At 37.0% G+C, this 20642-nt stretch overlaps 1 protein-coding gene across 1 annotated transcript in view; it reads right to left on the bottom strand.

Annotated features, from left to right (window-relative positions):
* SPAG16 (sperm associated antigen 16) overlaps window positions 1-20642 on the bottom strand; it is a 413057-nt gene that overhangs the window by 365022 nt on the left and 27393 nt on the right. Inside the window, exon 10 of the mRNA XM_040603905.1 lies at window positions 15906-16051. Within this exon, the coding sequence (XP_040459839.1) occupies window positions 15906-16051 (146 nt within the window). The remainder of the gene's footprint in view (window positions 1-15905; window positions 16052-20642) is intronic.

Below are 20642 nucleotides of genomic sequence, written 5' to 3'. Positions count from 1 at the left end.
GTTTACTTGCAGTTCATAGCCATCTGCTGTGTTCTTACCAACCTTCCACTCTATTACTAGCTTCCATTCCCAGGTACTCATGTGGTATGTGGAAAACTATATAGACCATTGTAATTCCAGTTATGCAGAAAGCGACACACCTGCACGGCCACCTTTCCCATTTTAAGTCCTACTCCAGGTAGGATGTATTTTGAAGTGTTCTTACACCAAAAATTAAATAAGCACAGGAGTCATTTCAGAAAAATAGTATTTCTGGAAAACACCTTTTGGATCTCGGTATAAAATCTATTTCTGCTGGCAGGTCTTCAGTTTCTCATTTCTGATCTAGAATGCAGGTTTACAAACTTCCACATGGTCTTCAAGCAAGCAGAATCGTTACAGTTCACTTGTCATCTGCAACACAAGATTCACAGTCACCCTTCTCTATGCTTCCCAAACTTATGTTAATTTCTGCATTACACTGCAAATTGCCTTTTTTCATACTTCCCAAAGATCCAGTCACCTTACCCATACAGCTGCCTTGTCTTCCTCGCATTTTTTTATCTTTCATTTCTACCCTCAGCTGTCACACCAACACCTTAGATAGTTTTACTTTCTGTGGTGCTTCTGCCTTCAATCTGCAGGCACTGAAGGCAACATTTGGCAAGAGCTTTCACACAGTAAAACCGGAAAACCCCAACAATTTTTACTCAAAGGATCTACAGTTACTAAAGGCTTTTAATATGTTTTAAAAGATCTTTTCTATGTGAACACAGCCATTGCTGCACATCAGATAAAAGGCCTGTAATGTTTCAGCCATAAACTGTACCTCTGGACCCCCTTTATATTTGCCCTGAAGGAAATCCTAATAAAGTCTCCAACTTCCAGCCCCTAACTGATGAAAAATTCTGTAATATTCTGCCTCCAGATCAGACTCAGAAATTTACTGGAATCATGCTGGCAATTTTGTAGCTATTACAGAGATCTTTTTTTTTTGTGCTATGGAGGAAAACAATGAACACATTCAGGACTGCAGTTCAACTACATAAAGTAATGCTCACTAAAACATACCAAACATTCCTCTCTCAATGTATATCATTGCCACAATTAAACACATACTTATCCTTTTTCTGAAGTTGAAAAAAAACTTACGTTAAATACATACAGGTGATGAATTTCAATAAAAAGACTACTGCATCCTCTGATTCTGTTCTCTCGGGATCATTTTCAGACAAATAGCTTCTCAAAAAAGCATCTTACTTATTCAGAACAGAAACGTTTAAAGAAAACACGTCTTAAAATTAAGAAACATCTTAACACCTACCACCTAACCACCTTAACAAACACCTACTCTACATTCAATTATCAAGATATCACCCAGAAACACTTGCAAGTCTAAAATACTTCCAGTCTTTTCATTGGTGCCAGGTTTCCCACGGGAAGTCAGACACTTTGCTGCACTGAGGGGGCCTTATCAAGAAATCCAAGTTTTTCGATGCCTCATCTGTTGAGTTAGGTCATAGCACTCTCTTTTCCTTCTTGCTAGTGAAGTGAAGCTTCAACTTGATTCCTGAAGTGTTTTAGTATTGTCATCAATGTCTAGTCCACAAGTAATAACAACTACGGGAAAAGCCTCCTACAGCATATGACCACATTTTCTTGAAAAGAGGAATGAAAAACATGCTGCAAGAGCATAATTAAATCAGAGTACATGTTTAAGAAGCAGGATTGTAACTCCACATTTCCACATCTAAATGAAGCTATCTGAGATCTTTTTCATCCAAGGTTTTACTGCTAATAAAAACACTATTCATGTGTGCCTGTGACCTTAATACTGCCTTAATCACACTTTTTGGAAGCAGCTTATACCAAACTGATAAGTACATTCTCAAAAAATTTCCTTTTCTAACTCAAAATCTAAAGAGAATGTAAAGGTCAAAGCAGATGATAACTTGCTGTCATCACAAACTTAAAAAAAAAAAAAAAAAAAAAAAAAAAAAAAACACCAAAATGAAAAACTTCAGATTTTTGTTTTTAAGGCTTAAAAATTTTAAGTTATATTACTGCACAAAGGACGGGGGGATAAAACAGCACAGAATTACCTGGATATTCCTCAGGGCAGGGGGTGGTGGGAAGAAACAACAACAACAATCAGCTTTGAAAGTAACAGCAGAGAGCAGTATTTCAAGTATCTATAGAAGAGACACTGAACAGAAAATCTAAATATAACCAATATGGGTTTTGCACTGATATATAAGGTTTCCATATTTGTAGCTTATATGCACACTTCAATAGAAAGGTAAAATACAATGATTCACACAGCAGTAAAACTTCAGAATTTCAGCTTTCTCAAACAAAAAAACCCCAAAAAAACCAAAACAAGAGACACCTTACTGTATTATCTGAACAGGACCAGAGAGAACTCATTAAATATGTAACATTCAGAAGAAAATTGCAGATGAAACACACGGGTATGAAGTCCTCCTTACAACTAGACAAACTCTCACCATTGGTTCGATTAACTTATACATTCCTCAACACCTTCAGCAGAATTCTGTCTCAGATACAGAAAGGCTGTTAGGATTCTGTAAGAATCATCAAAAACTTGAAATTCCCCCCTGAAACTGCCACCTACTATACCGTGAATAGGAAACAAAAATCAGATTTCATATAATATACCAATCTAACAGCTAGCAGCCATAGAGATGATTCTGTACCCTCACACATGCTAATGCACCTTCACCTTCCCTTGCACTAAACAGCATTGCCTTGATCCCATGGTGATCCTGTTCATTTAACTAAACTTGCAGAAAACAACCACCACCAAAACCATGAATTCTCTGCAAAGAATGAATGAATCATAGAACCATTTAGGTTGGAAAAGACCTTTGCAATCATCAAGTCCAACTGTTAACCCAGCACTGCCAAGTCCATCTCTAAACTATGGCACTAAGCACCACTTCTACATTTAAATGCCTCCGGGGATGGTGATTCCACCACCTCTCTGGGCAGCCTGGTCCAGTGCTTCAACATCCTTTCAGTGAAGAAATATTTCCTACTACCCAATCTAAACCTCCCCTGGCACAACTTGAGGCTGTTTCCTCTTGTTGCGTCGCTGGTTCTTTGGAAGAAGAGACTGACCCCCACCTGCCTACAACCTCCTGTCAGGCAGCTGCAGAGAGCAATAAGATCCTTCCAAGCCTCCATTTCTCCAGGCTAAACACCCCCAGTTCCATCAGTTGATCCTCATAAGACTTGTGCTCCAGACCCTCCACCTGCTTCATTGCCCTTCTCTGGACCTGCTCCAGCACCTCTATTTCCCTCTTGAAGCGAGGGACAATATTTAACACAGCATTCAAGGTATGGCTTCACCAGTGCCAAGTGCAGGGGGACAATTGCTTCCCTGGTCCTGCTGGCCACACTATTTCAGATACAAGCCAGGATGCTGTTGGCCGCCTTGGCCACCTGGGCACACGGCTGGCTCATTCAGCTGGCCATCAACCAGCACCCCCAGGTCCTTTTCCACCAGGCAGCTTCCAGTCGCTCTTACCCAGCCTATAGTGTTCCATGGGGTTGTTGGTACCCAAGTGCAGGACCCGACACTTTTACTTATTGAACCTCCTACAGCTGGCCTCAGCCCATGGGTCCAGCTCGGCCAGATCCCTCTGCAGAGCCTTCCTGCCCTCAAGCAGAACATCCCCCCACACACAACTTGATGTTGTCTGCAGACTTATTGAGGGTGAAAAGATAGTAAGGGCAGAAAATTGGAAGCCTGTCAGTGGCAACAAGCTGTTAGATCTCTTTAATTGGTTATTAACATACTAGATCACCAAACATTTGCAGTACATTACATAACAATAGCTGACTTTAAACAGAGCTGGCTATTTAAGTCTCCTTAGCATCCTTACAAAATTTCTTAGACAACAGTATCAACTCAATGTCAGCATATAAATCTTAAATTCTCAAAAGCGTTTAGGCATTTACTCTCACTGACTTCTACAACAGCGAACCCAAGCACATCTGCAGAGCTTTAGATACTAACTGCTGCTAAATGTATAGACGCCATTTTAAGAAGGAAAACTGAAAACCTTAAAATACATTACTAAATGGCTTACATGTGTTGGGTGTGCAGTTAAAGTATATTAAGGCGATATAAACTACAAATAGATCAACCTCTCATTTGTCAAACACAAGCACATACTTGTGTAGCTAAAAATAAAAGTCAAATTAGAGTTGATGCAGACTCGCCAAACAGACAGCACTAATACAATCAGGTCTCAGCTGTGTCATTAATATACTGACCAGAACAATTCAATGACATACTAAAATGATATTCAAATATATTTGGCTGGGAAGAGAAACGAAAAGGCTACCCTGCTGGTTTCCTCTCATTACTTTTCTTACAGTAACTTATTTCTAACATGAAATTCAGGATGAATGAATTCAATTAGTAAAAAGATTTTTTAAAAGTAATAAAAACAGGATTTGTAATATTAGGAACAATATTTATAGCTCCAAATCTCCAATTTATAAGCTTTCCTGACACTCAAATTATTTAAGAAAACATTCTATTCCAAAGAAATACAAAAGGATTGTTTCAAAAGTTATAAAGTTTAAAGACAATCTGAAACATCACAGACTAGCTGATATAGCTGAATAAGAATAGTCTCCTGAACAGATGTTGGCATATTCCGCCTAAGCTCCTCACCACAGCTTTGGCACACACAGCCTGTTTCGCTGCCACTGAGGCTGTCTACTCATACAGATTACCAGATGGTGGCTAGAAGCTTACTCTGTGTGTATCCTGACAAAAAATGGAAATAAAACTACACAGAGATTGTCAAGAGCTCCTTGCTACCATTCGTGGACCCGCAATCAGTTAACTCGGCACCAAGGTTAAGAATATAGGCAAGTATATTAGCTTGTTTGGTTGTGTTTTTAGAAAGGTTACAGGAGTCATGGAATACAACACAGGACATATCCTATTAACCTTAAAGTTGTTCCAAAAATTGTCAGCCTTCCCCTCTCATTCTTTTTATGTTTACACAGTTTCTAGAACAATTAATTAGTATATAATAGGCTGTCTTCCATTAAAATAAAACAAAATTATACAAATAAACAAAAATGCCAACAAAGCCCTTTCCAGCATCTCTTCATTGGTATTTCCAAAACTATTTTAGCCTGGTTGAATTTAGAGATCAAAGCAAGTCTGCATACACTGGTTGTTCAAAGTTTTGGTGGCAGGCAAAAACTGGCCATGAACTATTAGTTTGCAAAACAGAAAAGAAGCTGGAGACACAAGATCAGAAGAAGGGAAGTTTAGTCAGCAACAGAGCAGGAGCGGCAAAAGAAAACGTTGCCAAAATCTTATAGTCTGGAACTCAAGAGAACATCTCTTTCAAATTACTATTATGTTTGGACTAAAACAATCACTTAACAACTGACTGTATATCAAAAATTGAGAACTTTTTTCCCCAAAGGATGATCTTCAAAAGTAAACATATCTCCTATTTCATCTCTATTTGCACTACTATTGTTCTTATTTGTAATCATGCAAAAGCAAGGACAGAATCTTCAAGGTTAACCAATCCTGTGATCTATGCTGAAACACCTAATTAGGGTATTCTCCCTAACTGCTACATTAACGTACACTACGGCAGCAATTTTTACACGAGGTGTGAAGAAGGCAGCTTGTGAACTTCTTTAGCATTACAAACAACCTTTTGTGGCCATTTTCTTAGGCTATGGGTATGAAAAAAGATGTATAAACAGCTGACAGAGACGTCACAGCTATATGCGTTGTTCCTAAATTAACCAGGAGTGAGGTATTCTAAACAAAGTTTAAAAAATAATCAATATACATTAGAAGTGCAGAAATACAGCGTACACAAAGAATTCTCACATTAACAAATACCACTGGTGCACACAACTGAATTTCTAAAAACACAACGTATAGTGATTTATTTCTTGTTTGTTCTTTTACTTTTTAACCTATATAAATTTGTGGAAATTGCTCCTGACAGATTTAAATCACAGCAAACAATCTCGGTTGTTGCTATATTGCTTTGAGATTACGGTTTCGTTACAGATACTACAGAAACACTGGGTAGGTTTGCTTTTTACCGTGAGTGAAGCATTCCTGCAAAAACAAAAGCAGCTTGAGGTGTGTGGTAACTTAGATGTCTGATCAGCTGATCTGCTTTGGATGATTTACAATATATAGCACTTTATCTGAATAATATATACACAAGCTGATAAAAACTTGTAAACAAATACAGAAAAACAGAAAAAAGTTGCAAAGTATACAAGAGACATGTAAACTGAAACCAACCACTGAGAACATGGTCATTTTCTCACTTAAGCACATTTTGGCCTTTGTTCTGAGTAACAAGAATCCTACACCAGGCTTTCAGACTTGTGTAAACAACTTTTTAGTTCAGCACCTTAGTTGAAAGAATTTAGGATGTTTACAAAAAGAGTAGAAGTAGAAAAGAGAAGGTTAGCTGTTAAGGAGAAGAAAGGACTGAAACAGGGAAAAAAAAGCACTATTTTAGATCAGATGTGAAACCACTTGAGTGCTAGTGCTTTTTCCACCAAAGACAAAGCTCTGAGAACTCATGGCCAAACTCCACAGTAGGATATAAGACTTCACTTATATAAAACCAAATTATTTTGAAATATAATATGAAAACATCCTTAAAATGTCCACAAAATTATTGTCTGTTGTAGAGTGTATGCTGTTTAGCAGTTGTGCTTTACACAAGTGGTTGCATTTAGCAGCAGCAGATTCAATCCTCCCTTATTGTCTAAACATCACTCTGAAATTGTTTCTGTTCCACTGGCATAAAAATCATATACATCATTACAGGTTAGCTTCCAGCACAAATTTTTTACCAAGGTACTCTTCCTCAGGAAAGCAAACCCCTTACCTGACAGGAGAGAAGGTGCTGCCATTTCACAACTGTCAGTCATTTCTATAAAATGAGCTGGTGCTAAGGGCAAAGAAAGTATGAATGGGGGTGGAGGGCAGCAACCTCAAACCATCTCAGACAACACAGAAAGGCCAACAATAGCTTCCCTCTGTCCCAGCCATGTTTCTTCTGAAAACTGAAGAAATTATAAATTTTCAGTACTTTCTCAGACCTCAGTCTCCCTGCTGACAGAGGTTTCAGTGTGGTTATTGCATGTAAGTGAAGACAAGCTCAACAAATCTATGATTATACAACCGGTTTTAATCATGATCAAACCTGTCAGGCCTAGATTTGAACTGGAAATCCTATTATGAAAAGGACTGTGACCCATCTTCTAGTATGTGACACTCCAATGAAAAATAATTAAAATTTCTGGAGGAAACTGTCTGATTATTAATTCATAAACTGTTTGGAATACAGTCTTAGCATTTTATTTCATTTCATTGTATTCAAACAAAAACAATTAAGACTTTACTTTCTACTCCCAGAAGTACTGTTTGAATACACAAGACAAGCCACCCTGAACATGATGTGCAATGCATGTTCCTGCCACAGTACGTATGGTATGTTAGAGAGATTCGTTACCATGAAAACTAAATGCTAATGTTGAATTTCATTTTCCTTAAAGTGATGTTTACATATGCAAAGGTTTTGTTTAAATATTGGAAAAAAAGATTGAAAGAGCAAAATCCATAACTTGGTATAGGATAGCTAATTTAAAATATAAATACCACAGTTAGTGAGCACCTGAGCCCTTCCTTCCAGATTTTAAGGGTCTTAGTGCTTATTTCATATTTCAATCACATTGCAGTAATTTGAAAGGAATCTAGCTTTATGCATGAATAATTTAAGCTGAACTACATTAAAAAGAAAAAAAACAATTAGTATTGTTAACTTTGGCCACATTTAATCTCCTTTTTTGTGTGTAAGTACATCACGCAGCAGTGTGCATACTGCCCTTCCTTCTAACCACATCCCTGAACACCAGTGTAAGTTAACTGCTGGATTTTGTATTGCAAATCCTACTTCCAGAAGAATATTTCTTTAAAAATATAGCATTGATTATTCCCCCAGTTCAAATACATTTATCATTCTGAACATTCTGATTTGCAATTGTATATCAATTACAATTAACTAATTAACACATTTATTTTTTTTTAGCAATACCCCAAAATACTCAGCAGATCATTGTTTTGTTGTATTGGAAAATAAAACTATGTATATAGGGTTCCAAAATATTACATAACTCTGCCCACCTCTTGCATTTAAAATTTTTATTACAAAACAGACCTTAAAAAACAAAAGAATTATAATCAGAAATAGACTTCTGTGGAATTGAAATTTTTCCTTCACACACATACACACAAAATCCCTTCTAAAAACAACTGACATTTTTCAAGTGTAATTAAGTTTGCATCAATAACATCGTAAGCAAGGTACCCAGCCAAGGGTGCACTGCTGCATGTCTTGGGCAGTGCATTCTAATTATACTTAGTGATTTCTCTTTCCTTTAGAAGAACAGAGACCTTGGCAAAAGTTAAACATTCAAAACAGCATTGCAATTGCACATTTAGAGAGAAGTTGTACTGGCAGAACTCTATTTGGTGGCATTCCACCCAGCCCATTTCAAAAAATGTGTTGCAATCATCCTACATTTGTTGGTGAAGGAACAAGCACAAATAAACCATTCTCCTCCTTGACCCCTCCAAAATTCTCAAATAATATCCAGGAGAAATTTTAAGGTCTTGACAATTTAATTAAAGGGAAAACAAAAGCATTACTCCAGAGTTAATGTAATTACTCAATATTGGTCTCAAATGCCAAACAATGCTGACATTACTGATAGTCGTACAAGCAAAGCATCATTCCTCCACCTTTGCAGGGAGGCTCTTCTTGTGTTGTCAGGTTTAGTCTTCAATCATGCGAACTCAAATCCTATCATAAAGCCCAAAGTGAATGAAAGAAAGCATTACAGGGACTCCTGTGGGATAAAGGGAACCCTTACACACAATAAATCCCCAGCTCTCCCCATTTGAAAGGGCTGCCTGTCCTCAGGAAGACAGCAATGGCAACAGCTATAAACAAAAACAAACATTTTAAAGTCTATAATTTTTACATGTATATATACATTTTTTACATTTTCTCAGCAACATTCAAAGATTTTTTTCTTAAATTAAATATAATTTCAATAGGTCACTATTCCAGGTAAACAAAGCATTTGCATATAGAAAAAAAAATATCAGCAATTTCATTATTAGCAGGTTTTGCAAATGATTATAGCAAGAGCAAGATTCACAGTCTCACAGAAGACAGGCCATTATTTGAAAATCTGTCACAATTTACAGTCAGCTAAAGAAAGATATATACGAATATGCAAAGCATAGCTACAATTAGACTTAGGATCAAAGGCATCTTACTTTCCTACATTCTTCTGTATTTGTTTTCAGTCTTGGGGGTCTGTTATTTTCTTATTCTTAGCAGCATGTAATGACTCAAAGAAACCCTTTGGATACTCTGCAAGGTAATTTTACAAGCACCAGTGGCTTCAAATATTAATCTATTTCTAGAAATTCATGTCTTTAGGGTGCCTTGATTTAACAAAGCCACAGTGATGGATGGAAAATTATATCTATGTTGCCTCTTATAAATTTTTCTTGCAGACATGATTTTTTTTTCTATACAGCTTTATAGTAGCTCACATTCTCAAACATCTTATTCTCTCCATGTAAGTCTGTCATATTTAAAAAACATGTTTTGGCAAAGCCTAAAACTGAAGGCATCATTACATCATCTGTTACATACAGGATATCATACACAAATTAAAACAAAAGCATGGATTTGCTCTGAAGCTTTTTTTCTTTACCATTTTCAAGTCTATAGGAGTTTTTAAAAAAATAAAGTGCTGCCTAACAAAATATGCAATCCTTTTAAATGAAATTCCATCAGTCAACTAAAGAACACTTTAGTTTACATCCAGTTAATCTTGGATCATACTCCTAACATTTGACTCACAGAACATTAATTCCGTAAGTAGATGTAAAGAGGCATCATATTCCAAAGATACATATTCTTTATTGCACAATATCCATGATCACCACAGTAAAGCCAGCTCCCACTGCGTGCCTGATGACAGTCCCACTGGACAAGAAGCTTCACACACTATACTTGTCCTGGAGATAGTCATACTCATCAGTTCACAAATACACATTTGCTGTCTGGCACACCTTCTGAATGCTTTCCCATCTGCAGGCGCTAATGTGAGTCTTTCCCCTTTCCCCAGCCATCAAGTCTAACGGGAATTATAAAAAACTTATTCTAATATTGCTCTTTAACAGAAAGTTAAAAGTGGCCTGCTATTTTAGGGCAAGGCAGAAAGCTTCTTCCCTTAAGTACAATTTTTGGGGGAAAATCAGAGAATCACAGAATGATCTCCAGAGGTCCCTTCCAAACCTGACCATCCAGTCCAACCTCCTGCTAAAGCAAGTTCACCTACAGCAGTTTGCACAGGACCATGTCCAGGCGGGTTTTGAACATCTCCAGAGACCCCACAGCCCCTCTGGGCGGCCTGTCCCAGCGCTCTGTCACCCTCAGGGTAAAGAAGTGCTTCCTCACGTTCAGATGGAACTTCTTGTGTTGCAGTTTGTGCCCGTTGCCCCTTGTCCTGCCGCTGGGCACCGCTGAAAAGAGCCTGTCCCCATCCTCCTGCCACTGCCCTTAAGGGATTTGTGTACACTGATAAGATCCCTCTCAGCCTTCTCTCCTCCAGGCTGAACAGGCCCGGCTCCCTCAGCCTTTCCTCACCAGGGAGGTGCCCCACTGCCCTCATCATCTCCTTAGCCTCTGCTGGACCTGCTCCAGTAGTTCCCTCTTGAGCTGGGGAGCCCAACTGAAAGTAGATAGCTAAATAAATCCTCTGCTGATTAATCAGTACAACCCCTTTCCCAAGGGAACCCTGCACCTATATTATTCCTTAGAAAAACCTGTCTGTCCTATTCCAGTTAGACAAATTCCCTAGGCAATCTATTCCAGTGCTTTGCTATATTTACTACCATAAATTGTTTCATATGTAATCTGAAACATATACTTATTGGATTTCTACTTTATTACTTCTAACAGGTTATGTTGTGGTTGCTTGGGTTGGTTTTTTCTTGTTTTGTGGGTTTTTTTAACAGAATTCTTTCTGATTTTAAGAATGTATCCTGTCTCCTCTTAGTGTTCTTTTATGTAGACTACGCAATTTCACTTTTCACCTTTCCTTGACAGCTTCGTTTCATAGACTTTTAATCATTCTCATTACTCTATTGTAGATGCCCCACTTGACTGCTGAAGAACTGTGATCAAACTGAACACAACTGCAGCCAGTTATATGCCAACTGAAGAAAGCAAAAGGAATATTCCACATCCTCCATAAAATACTCCTGATTTACACTGCTGTATGATGTTCAGCTATTCAGCAATGTTATGTCATTGTTGACTCATGCTAAGCTTATTTTATACAACAAAACCTAGAGCTTAATCTAAATAAATCTATTTGACCAAGTCTTTCTTACCATCTTGTTCTGTATTTGTATATTTGATTTTTTTTTCAAAGGTAGAGTTTTGTATCTTTTCTGACATTGCATGTTATTTCTTTAGATCAATTCACCAATAGGTCAAGTTCTGAACTGCCCTCTTGCCCTCAGTCATACCTGCTGTTCTACCCCCACCAAGCCCAGTTCACTTGGTCTGCAAGTTTAGTCAGCATATTTTCTGTTTCATTTTCCAGGTCATTAATGACAACATATCCCAGCAAAAGCCTATTCACTGTAACTGCATGTTTCCAATCTGTTTTCCATTAATTTAAGAAAGGTTCTGTCAGGCCAGATTTCCACAGCTGCTAATAGGAACAATCTGTGAGACCGTATCCAAACCCTTATTAAAAACTTAAGAGCTCTTATATCTTAAGATAAAGTTACAACACTTACTGCTTCTCTTCTATCCATGAGAGCTCTTATCCGGTTATGGGTGCTGTTTAAACTGGATTGAAATGCTTTTTCCATGAAAAAGGATTTGCAAGATTACTTCTTATCCTGGTTTCTTCCAGATGTTCAGTCAAATTTCATTTATTCATTCCAAATCTCATTTGGAGTTTAAGTTTTACCGTCTAGTCTATAATATCTTAGCTTTTACTTTTTATCTTATTTAAAATACAGGCTTTGTATTTTCTTTTCCATTCTCTAGACTGCAGTCTTGTATCTTTGCAACTGGTATTAATTTTCTTAGCCGTCTGGAGTTTTACTACCCAGTGAAGGACTGTAGAAATAAGTATTCCCAGTATTATCTGTCAGTCACCTTCTCTCTACTGAATATAAAATTAGTGCTGTCTTAGCAACATTACAAACACAAAATGATTGCTTATTTACGATTTTTCCTAAGTATTTTGAAAACTGATCTTTCCAATTCTGTCCTGATATACCTGTGCTAATTTATATTGAAGCTTAATGATCTGATGAAGTAATCATTTGGGTTTAGCCTCCCTTCTGTTTGAGAGCACAGGAACTGTTGTTCTAAATTTTTTACACTTTATTCTATAGAACGAAGGAGAAACTTTTTTATACATGTATGCATGTGATATTTCCATCCAAAGTCTTATCAATTACAAAAGCTGTGTTTATATGATAATTGCATTTTACTTATTTTTTTTTACTATACCATTGGCTGTAATATCAATTCCACAAAAACAGATGCCTCCACTCCAGAAATGTCCAACACACCTTTTGATAAAGTTTTACACCACATAAAACTTCAAAAATGAAATTGCATTTAATACATTTTATGTGGAAATAGAATTTATAGAACATAAAGAAGCTGCAATCACCCTGCTAATAACTAACAAAAGCAATCATAGAACATATTCTGTGAGGAACCTGAGAGAAACATCAAAATAGGAAATGTATATTTCAACAGGAGAAAGAAAATCACATTATCAAAGGTTCTCTACAATTTTAATGACCTGTGAGTGCATTTTAACTAATTTAAAAGTTTAAAGCAGTATTTTATGCACATTCTTAATCTAAGAATATTTATGCTATTGATATTGGCTTATTAAGGGCTAGATATGTAAACCGTTTAGCCTAATTGCCTGTTACTGTATAATTTAACTGAGTCTTGTAACAAGATTTTAAAATCAGGAGAATACATTCTCTCCAAAAAATTCCAGTTGCCTTTTCACTGTTTCAGTGATAAGCTTCACATCAAAAGGACCCTAGGTTTTAAATTATGTGTCAGCTTTTACAGGCTATTATAATAATACAATATATGTCTGTCCTTGAAGTAAATGTTCTAGCTCAGCTATGAGTCATATTTGCATCTACTTAAAAGTAAGCACAGACATTTGTTAGATCACTATTTAGGCATAAAACAGAGAAGAGTTTTTAAATCATTTTCATCACTCCTATGTAATAGTACAGTTAATACAAACATTTATAATTTTGTCTCAAGGATACAATTTTATGAAAATATATTTGCTTTTTACTGCATGTGATACAACCAATTGGCTAAATTTTAAAATTAGATAAACTGTTCACTCTGAACTTTTGTAAGCTTTAAATGTTCACTTAGATTTACAGAAAAGAGCTAAACAATATTTGACAATGAATTTGACCTAGATTTCGCATATTTTCTGTTTTCTTTTTCTCTATTTTGTCCTAAATACACTTTTTGAATACAGAGGGTTTAATTGCATTTATTACTTCCGTATATTCCTCACTTGAACTCCATGGAACTGACCAATTTATGTGCTGACTCTTACTTCTTTGTGATATAAAGAGAAACTAAATGAAATGTAATCTTAATCTGAGTATGTGTAAATCAATTTTACCCCCTCTCCAAAACAAAACCACTTTAAGTGTGGGTTTTTTCCATTATTGTAAATAAGAACAAGATTATTTATGGCACTACACTTTTCAATAAAGACATTGCCATGTTGAATCATTGTAAGAAAGAATATAAGTCACATAAGACACAGCAGAATTTAAAAGATCTTTTGATATAGGTCAAAGGAGATGAGGAACCACACAAGTTTGATTCCAAGTATCACATAAAATTATCTAAAGAAGGCAAGACACTCGTTTATACCTAATCTGTTTGACTTGGAACAAATACTCACAGAACTAAACTGTTGAGTAAGAATGCATGATTTTAACAAAACTTAGAAGTGTAGTCCAATAAATGTGCACTACAGGACACAGTTCTTTGGGAATCTTTGCTTTAAATACAATTTTAATTCAACCCTTTGCCCACGACAGACTCATCATACCCTCTGACGTTTATTTCTAACACCTAAGAAATAAGACAAATCACATGTGGTATCTCAGGTAGTTTCTTTGGTTAGGACCCAGGAAATGTGAAGAGAAAAAAGGTATTGTTCCATTGTTGGAAAAGATGTTAGTCTCACACCTAAGTTTTAAGTTATTGCTTAGCCATGGTAATATCTAACACATTCAAATATACCCATATTTTCTGATGTCTTACTTCTGGAGTTACTCCAGTTTTCTAATCTGTTGATTAAATAAAGACATCAGGGCCTCTGGTAGGACTCATTTGGGAAACATAAGATCTGCAGAAACACAGATGCTTGCCAGAACCAGTCAACTAACAGTGCTCATGAATTTCAAAGAACAAGAGCGAGCCAGACAAGCATACTACCTGTGTAGAGTTTATATATTCTGGGGGTGAAGCATAACTCTACTAAGTTCACTGTAAAAATCAAGATGACTTCAGTAGAAACAGGAACAAAAAAAATAAGATTTCATAAGCCAAGAAATACTTTTCTGTTCACAAGTCAAAATGAAAACAGTCTAAGATGGAAGTTTGTAACTACTGAATGAAAAACAGGGAAAGTGGAGATGGACTGATGGGTCAGAGGCTCAGTAATACTCAGATACTAATAGGTGGGGAGACAGTACAGAGAATTATTTCCAATATGTCGTGAGAAGTGTTTCAGAAAGCAACAGAATATGTTTATTTTATTTCCTTACTATTATTTGGAGGTTCAGGAGAATGAGAAGGGATGAAAACAGAAATAAAATTGTATGTTTTTCAGAAGAGAAGTGGATTGCCAGTGTCAGACAGAAGAAATGCCCTTGCAAAAACAGATAGAAATATACAAAAAAATCACGACAGGCATATTCTTATGGAGACAGGGAAAGGAAAGACTGAAACTGATTCTGACTACATCAACATAATCTAAAGCTTTTTTTTCTTCTCAAAAAACAGTTTAAACTAACTGTGGCTCTCTAACAAAAACAGGCCACTGTAGAATTTTTACCTTGATTTGGAAAAATAAAAAGCATAGTTATATAGCCCCAAAGTGCAACCTCAATACATAAACCAAGTAGAATAAAGTAAAGAAAACATATTCCTTTAAATAAAAAAATAATAATAAAAAAAAACCAAAAAACCAAACAATCAGGAATTAGTTTTGATGTCGCACAACTTCCACACTAGAACAGCAACACATATTTTGGTATACTCAAGTTTGAAACCTTCATTGACTGTTTTTTGTCCTCAGTCTCCCAGATGTTATACCTTTTAGACGTAGCTGAAACATACAGGCTGAAATACTCGAAGTTTGCACACACTACGGAATAGGTCAGGATTTCTCCAGTTACACGTGAATCACAGCAGAGCAACAAGCACTTATAGCTGGTGCTCTTTCTCTGCAGGGTGATTACATCAGACTCTTGAAAAGCAGCTTGCTACCTTCAACTAATCAGAGTTCCTATTATTCCCTGAAAAACTAATTGCAGTAAAAACTCATTAAAAAATAAAAATCTTGTTACCTACCTGTCCTAATTAATTTTACTAAGTATGACTTTTCAGTCATGTTGGACAAGTAACTTTCCCATAACTTTGTAAAAGTTTAAAACCATACTTTGAATTAGAAGCTGAGCAACTGGAAAGAATGCTGCTTACCTTTGGGTATCTCTTGCCTATCTTCTCAGCACCCTTGACTGGATCATATGAAGAGCTTTTAGCACCAAGGTTTTTTTGCTGCCTGGCCTCCTGAAGAGCTTTCTGGGTGGGCCCTAATTCTTTCTTCCTTTGACATTCGTGGTTTGCTATAAAATAAAACCAACAAAAATATCACCAGAACACATTTTTTACTTACTCTTCTGGAAGACAGCTCTTTACTTAATATTAATTAGGCATGCAAAATTCTAAAAGAAACACCACTTTAAATAAAATTATATTCAGGTTACCATGCCATCCATATAAAGTATTAGAAGCCTATGTATAACTCTGCTCCACAAATCATTTTGCTGTGATATATTTCAGCCTACCTAACAGTACTCTAGATTTTGCTCCAAAAATGCAGCAATGATTTTGAATCTGCAGTACAGGAAAGTCACAGTAAAATGGATGCAGTTCTTAGTTTCTCTCAGAGCCAGAAGAAACATCAGCTTACTGCATCCTATCCAGTATTACCACCAATGCATTATTCTGATTTACAGCCTGCATTCCCTTTTGCTTCCCTGCACTTTCTCCTAACCCACCTTTCAAACAAGGAATTACTTATGAATAGGTAACTCTGAAATCCTAAGCAGGTAGCACAGCTGTAAATCATCAAAATAGGCTGCAAGGAATACAAGGAACAGCATAGCACACGTGGACTATTGTACAATGCAACTGCCATGACGTGGCAAAAAAGATGCTATTCTCTGACAGTCTCTTGTGATCCCTGTATCTTCTTGTCATGGTTTAACCCCAGCCAGCAACTAAGCATCATGCAGCTGCTCGCTCACTCCCCACACAGTCAGGATTGAGGAGAGGACTGGTAAAGTAAAAGTGAAAAAACTCATAGGTTGAGATAAAGACAGTTTAATAGGCAAAGCAAAAGACATGCAAGCAAAGCAAAACAAAGCATTTGTTCACTGCTTTCCATGGGCAAGTGTTCAGCCATCTCCAGGAAAGCCAGGCTCCATCACGTGTAACAGTGACTTGGGAAGACAAACGCCATAACACCGAACATCCCCTCCTTTCTTTATCCTCCAACTTGTATATATGCAGCATGATGTCACATGGTATGGAAGGTTCCTTTGGCCAGTTCGGGTCAGCTGTCCTGGCCATGTCCCCTCCCAATTTCTTGTGCCCCTCCAGCCCTCTTGCTAGCAGGGCCTGAGAAACTGAAGAGTCCTTGACTTAGTACAAACATTACCCAGCAACAATCAAAAACCATCAATGTGCTATCAACATTGTTCTCACACCAAAACCAAAAGACAGCACCGCACCAGCTACTAAGAAGAAAATTAACTCTATCCCAGCTGAAACCAGGACACTTGTTACAATGGTCTGTAGGATTTACATGGGTCTACAGGAGAAAAAAACGGAATACTGAATTCCAACAGAATTTGGAAGCTTACATTCCTCCAGTTCTTTGAAAAAAAAAACTCAGAATTGAAAAAGCACATTATACAGCTAACATCCAGACTCAAACAGATGTACTTCATATTACACATTTACAGATGCTCTTGCAAAATAGTTTTAAGACCTTGACAAGAAAATGCAAGCATTCTGACTTAAAAGGGAAAAAACCACCCACTTCACTCACAGCAAAAAAAGCACATCAAGCAAACAAAACCTGCTTTTCTACCCAACCTGAGTAAAACTAACTGAAAAAAAGAACTGTGCCTGATCTAACAAAATGTCTGTATTCTCACTACTTTGAAAGTTAAAGCTACTGTCACAGATATCCTGAATAACAACTTTCTCTGAGGATCGGCATACGGCAAAATTGGTTTATATGTCAAACACTTTCTACTCACTAACTGCCTCCCACTAGCATGTTGCTCATGGAGTATTAGATTTGTTGGTGCTTTTGAAATACCCATACTTATAAACCAGAGTTATGACAGCTGAAGGGCTTAAAAAGTCAGTAACCATTAAAAAAAGAAAGAACAAATTCTAAAGAACTGTTAACTGTTGCAATTGCGCTAGGATGTCAACAGCTTGTGTTTACAGATTTTCTTTTCTGATTGTATTGTAGATGGAATGGGGACAACCAGGTTTAAGTACTTTAACTGGTGCATTTTACATTTCTTTTTGCATGACCTTCTAACAGCAATTACATCACATCAAGGAAAGGAAAAGCACAGTTAACAGTCTTAGCAATGAGTTAGTTCAACCATGAGTAAAGAAACTCATTGAGTTCAACTTTTGAATATAATTGGGTAATAAATAAGCAGCTGTTGTTTTTAGAAAAAAAACCAAGAAATGTACTGAGCAAGTAGCAGCTTTATAACATGTTTTTAGAACCAGCTGTTATAGCACTGTTCACTTAGGTTTATAAGCAAGCTACAGTCAACTTTGCTTAATTCCTTCAGGCAAAAGTGGTCTCTCTTCAGAGCACCACTTAACACTGTGTCTTGATCCATAAGTAAGGTGCGAGCACTCTGTTAATATACACCTAACTACGCTATACAAACCTAAATTAAAAAAAAAAAATAAATCAGTTATTTGGTAATTAGATACCTCTGTGTGTATGATCTTGCTACCACCTCAGGGAGGGCCACATTCAAAACAAAAACAAAACCAGGTATTAATGCAAATCTTCTTACACAACCCCCCCAATCCTTTTTAAAACTAATCTAAACTCAAAATACAACTTTTCTGTCAGAGCTTGCTTCCTAGTGAGCATAGCAGGGACAGAGAAGCAGTCTACAAGATGACAGAGTCCTAATCCTAACTTAACTAGTTTCTCTCCAACTATGAAATGTCCTTCGTATCAACTTCAAACAAGCTAAGCAAGTACATAAAAAGAATTAGATTTTTTTTTTATTTCCTAAGACACCTAAAGAAAACTTCCTCTTGAAGGATTTGTGTAGAAGGTACTGTCTGCAAAGCTAAACAGCAGTCAGGCAGCAGGACAGCAAAAAATCTCTAGTAAATAAATTACATGCTCTGTATTGTGGATGCTATCCTCTTCAATTGTTTGAAATGCATCAGGCATTTTTTCTCTACCTAGCTGACACATACAAATTTACAATGCAAACTCATTGTGAATACTACGCAGCTTCCTTCTGTTCTTCACTGTGCACTGACACACGCAAAGAAAAAAACCCAAACAGAAAACAAATCCACCCTGCACTGGATGTGCAGGACCTCATTGCCATTCAAAACCTTGAACAATTCAGCAAATCCAAAACTAATAAAAAGCCACTATCAGTGCCCTCTAGCCAAAGCCAGCATTCCAGTGACACACTGCAATCAAGTCTAGTTGTGGGACAGAAGCAGCATCAGGAAGCAGTAACAGGCAAGCTTCTGCTGCTGGGCAGAGCCATTCTCGTTCCTTGCCTTGGCAAATGGTAACTTGCCAGTCAGAATGTTCATTACCTTCTAACTAAAATGTACCAATGTACTACTGTATAAAAGTCAGCCCTGAAGAGACAGCAACTGAAAAAACACAGCTGTAGGTCTCCTTACAGCAGAAATTTGCAAGTCCAACAGCAGTGGCTCCTTCCAAACTAAGATCTTAAATATTTGTTGAGAAAAGCGTAGCCAACATTTCTTCAGTATCTATGCACTGCTTGCTTCTCAAGGCTGCATTTATACTGTCTCAGGAATAAGAATTCAAGAAGCAACAGAACATGACCACCTTTCAAGAGGCAGCAGAAGTATCTGAATAAGAGACAGTGTCACCCACTGAGACATGAGTATGACCTACAGGGACAATAAAAGTTACATCGTATAAGATGACAAAGCACTGGAAATAAATGAGCTGAAATACAGTTTAATTTATGATACACAAGGTATGAGGCAAATTAAGGCTTGCACAAGCACATAGGTGGCTGATGAGCTTAATAATTTGTGTTGGAGACTACATGATTATTTTTTTTTGCGTATTATTATTTGTAAAGTGCTCCCCTACTTGTCACTTTTTGGTACTATAAAATGCTCTCAAGATTTCTGGAGAATAAACAAGTACTGTGAACAGCCAGAAAGTGGGTTTTAGAATTGCTCAAACAACAAATGAAAGTACATGCAATATGAAAGAGACAGATGGGGCATCTATACTGTAAAACACTAGCATGGGGGAAGAACCCACACTATAGAGCCTCAAACCAGAGTATAATGAAAACTTGAATGCTATACACCCTAAACTAATATAAAATAAAAAGCCTATTCTCTACCTCCCTATCTGAATTGGGATGAAAACAAGCACCCTGCTCTTCAGTGGGCCAGAGGCTTATGCTTTTAGTTGTAACAAGTTTTAGAGACTACAGCAGAAAGTAACGAGTACATACAGCCACAGAAGGGTATTTAGAGGGCCTGAAACATGCCTTGCTGCGAAACACATACAAAAAAAGGCATCAGAATCCAAAACCAGAAAGATACTGTGAACACTGAAGAGGCTTGCTGCCAGTACTTCAGCATTCCTCTATGTTAACACATCTGAAGTCTGTATTTACGGAAGTTATTAGTTTAGCAGCTATTTTCTTGTACACAAAATAAAATCATAGTTTTACTGGGTAAGATTACAGAACACTTTCAGGTTCTCCCAGAAATGAAAGCAGCTATGTGCTCAACTAAGCAGTATTTCAGAAAATGAGTAAGGTATGCTCCAAGGGACTCCTGAACTACATAAGCCTCCAACTGCTCCATGGAAACCAAGACCTGAACTAGGATGAGGGGCATCTTTCAGATAATTAGGTC

The sequence above is a fragment of the Falco naumanni genome, chromosome 8 (genome assembly GCF_017639655.2).
Source record: "Falco naumanni isolate bFalNau1 chromosome 8, bFalNau1.pat, whole genome shotgun sequence".
NCBI lineage: Eukaryota > Metazoa > Chordata > Aves > Falconiformes > Falconidae > Falco > Falco naumanni.
The sequence above is the reverse complement of the archived record's forward strand: the minus strand, read 5'-3'. Positions and strand labels throughout refer to the sequence as shown.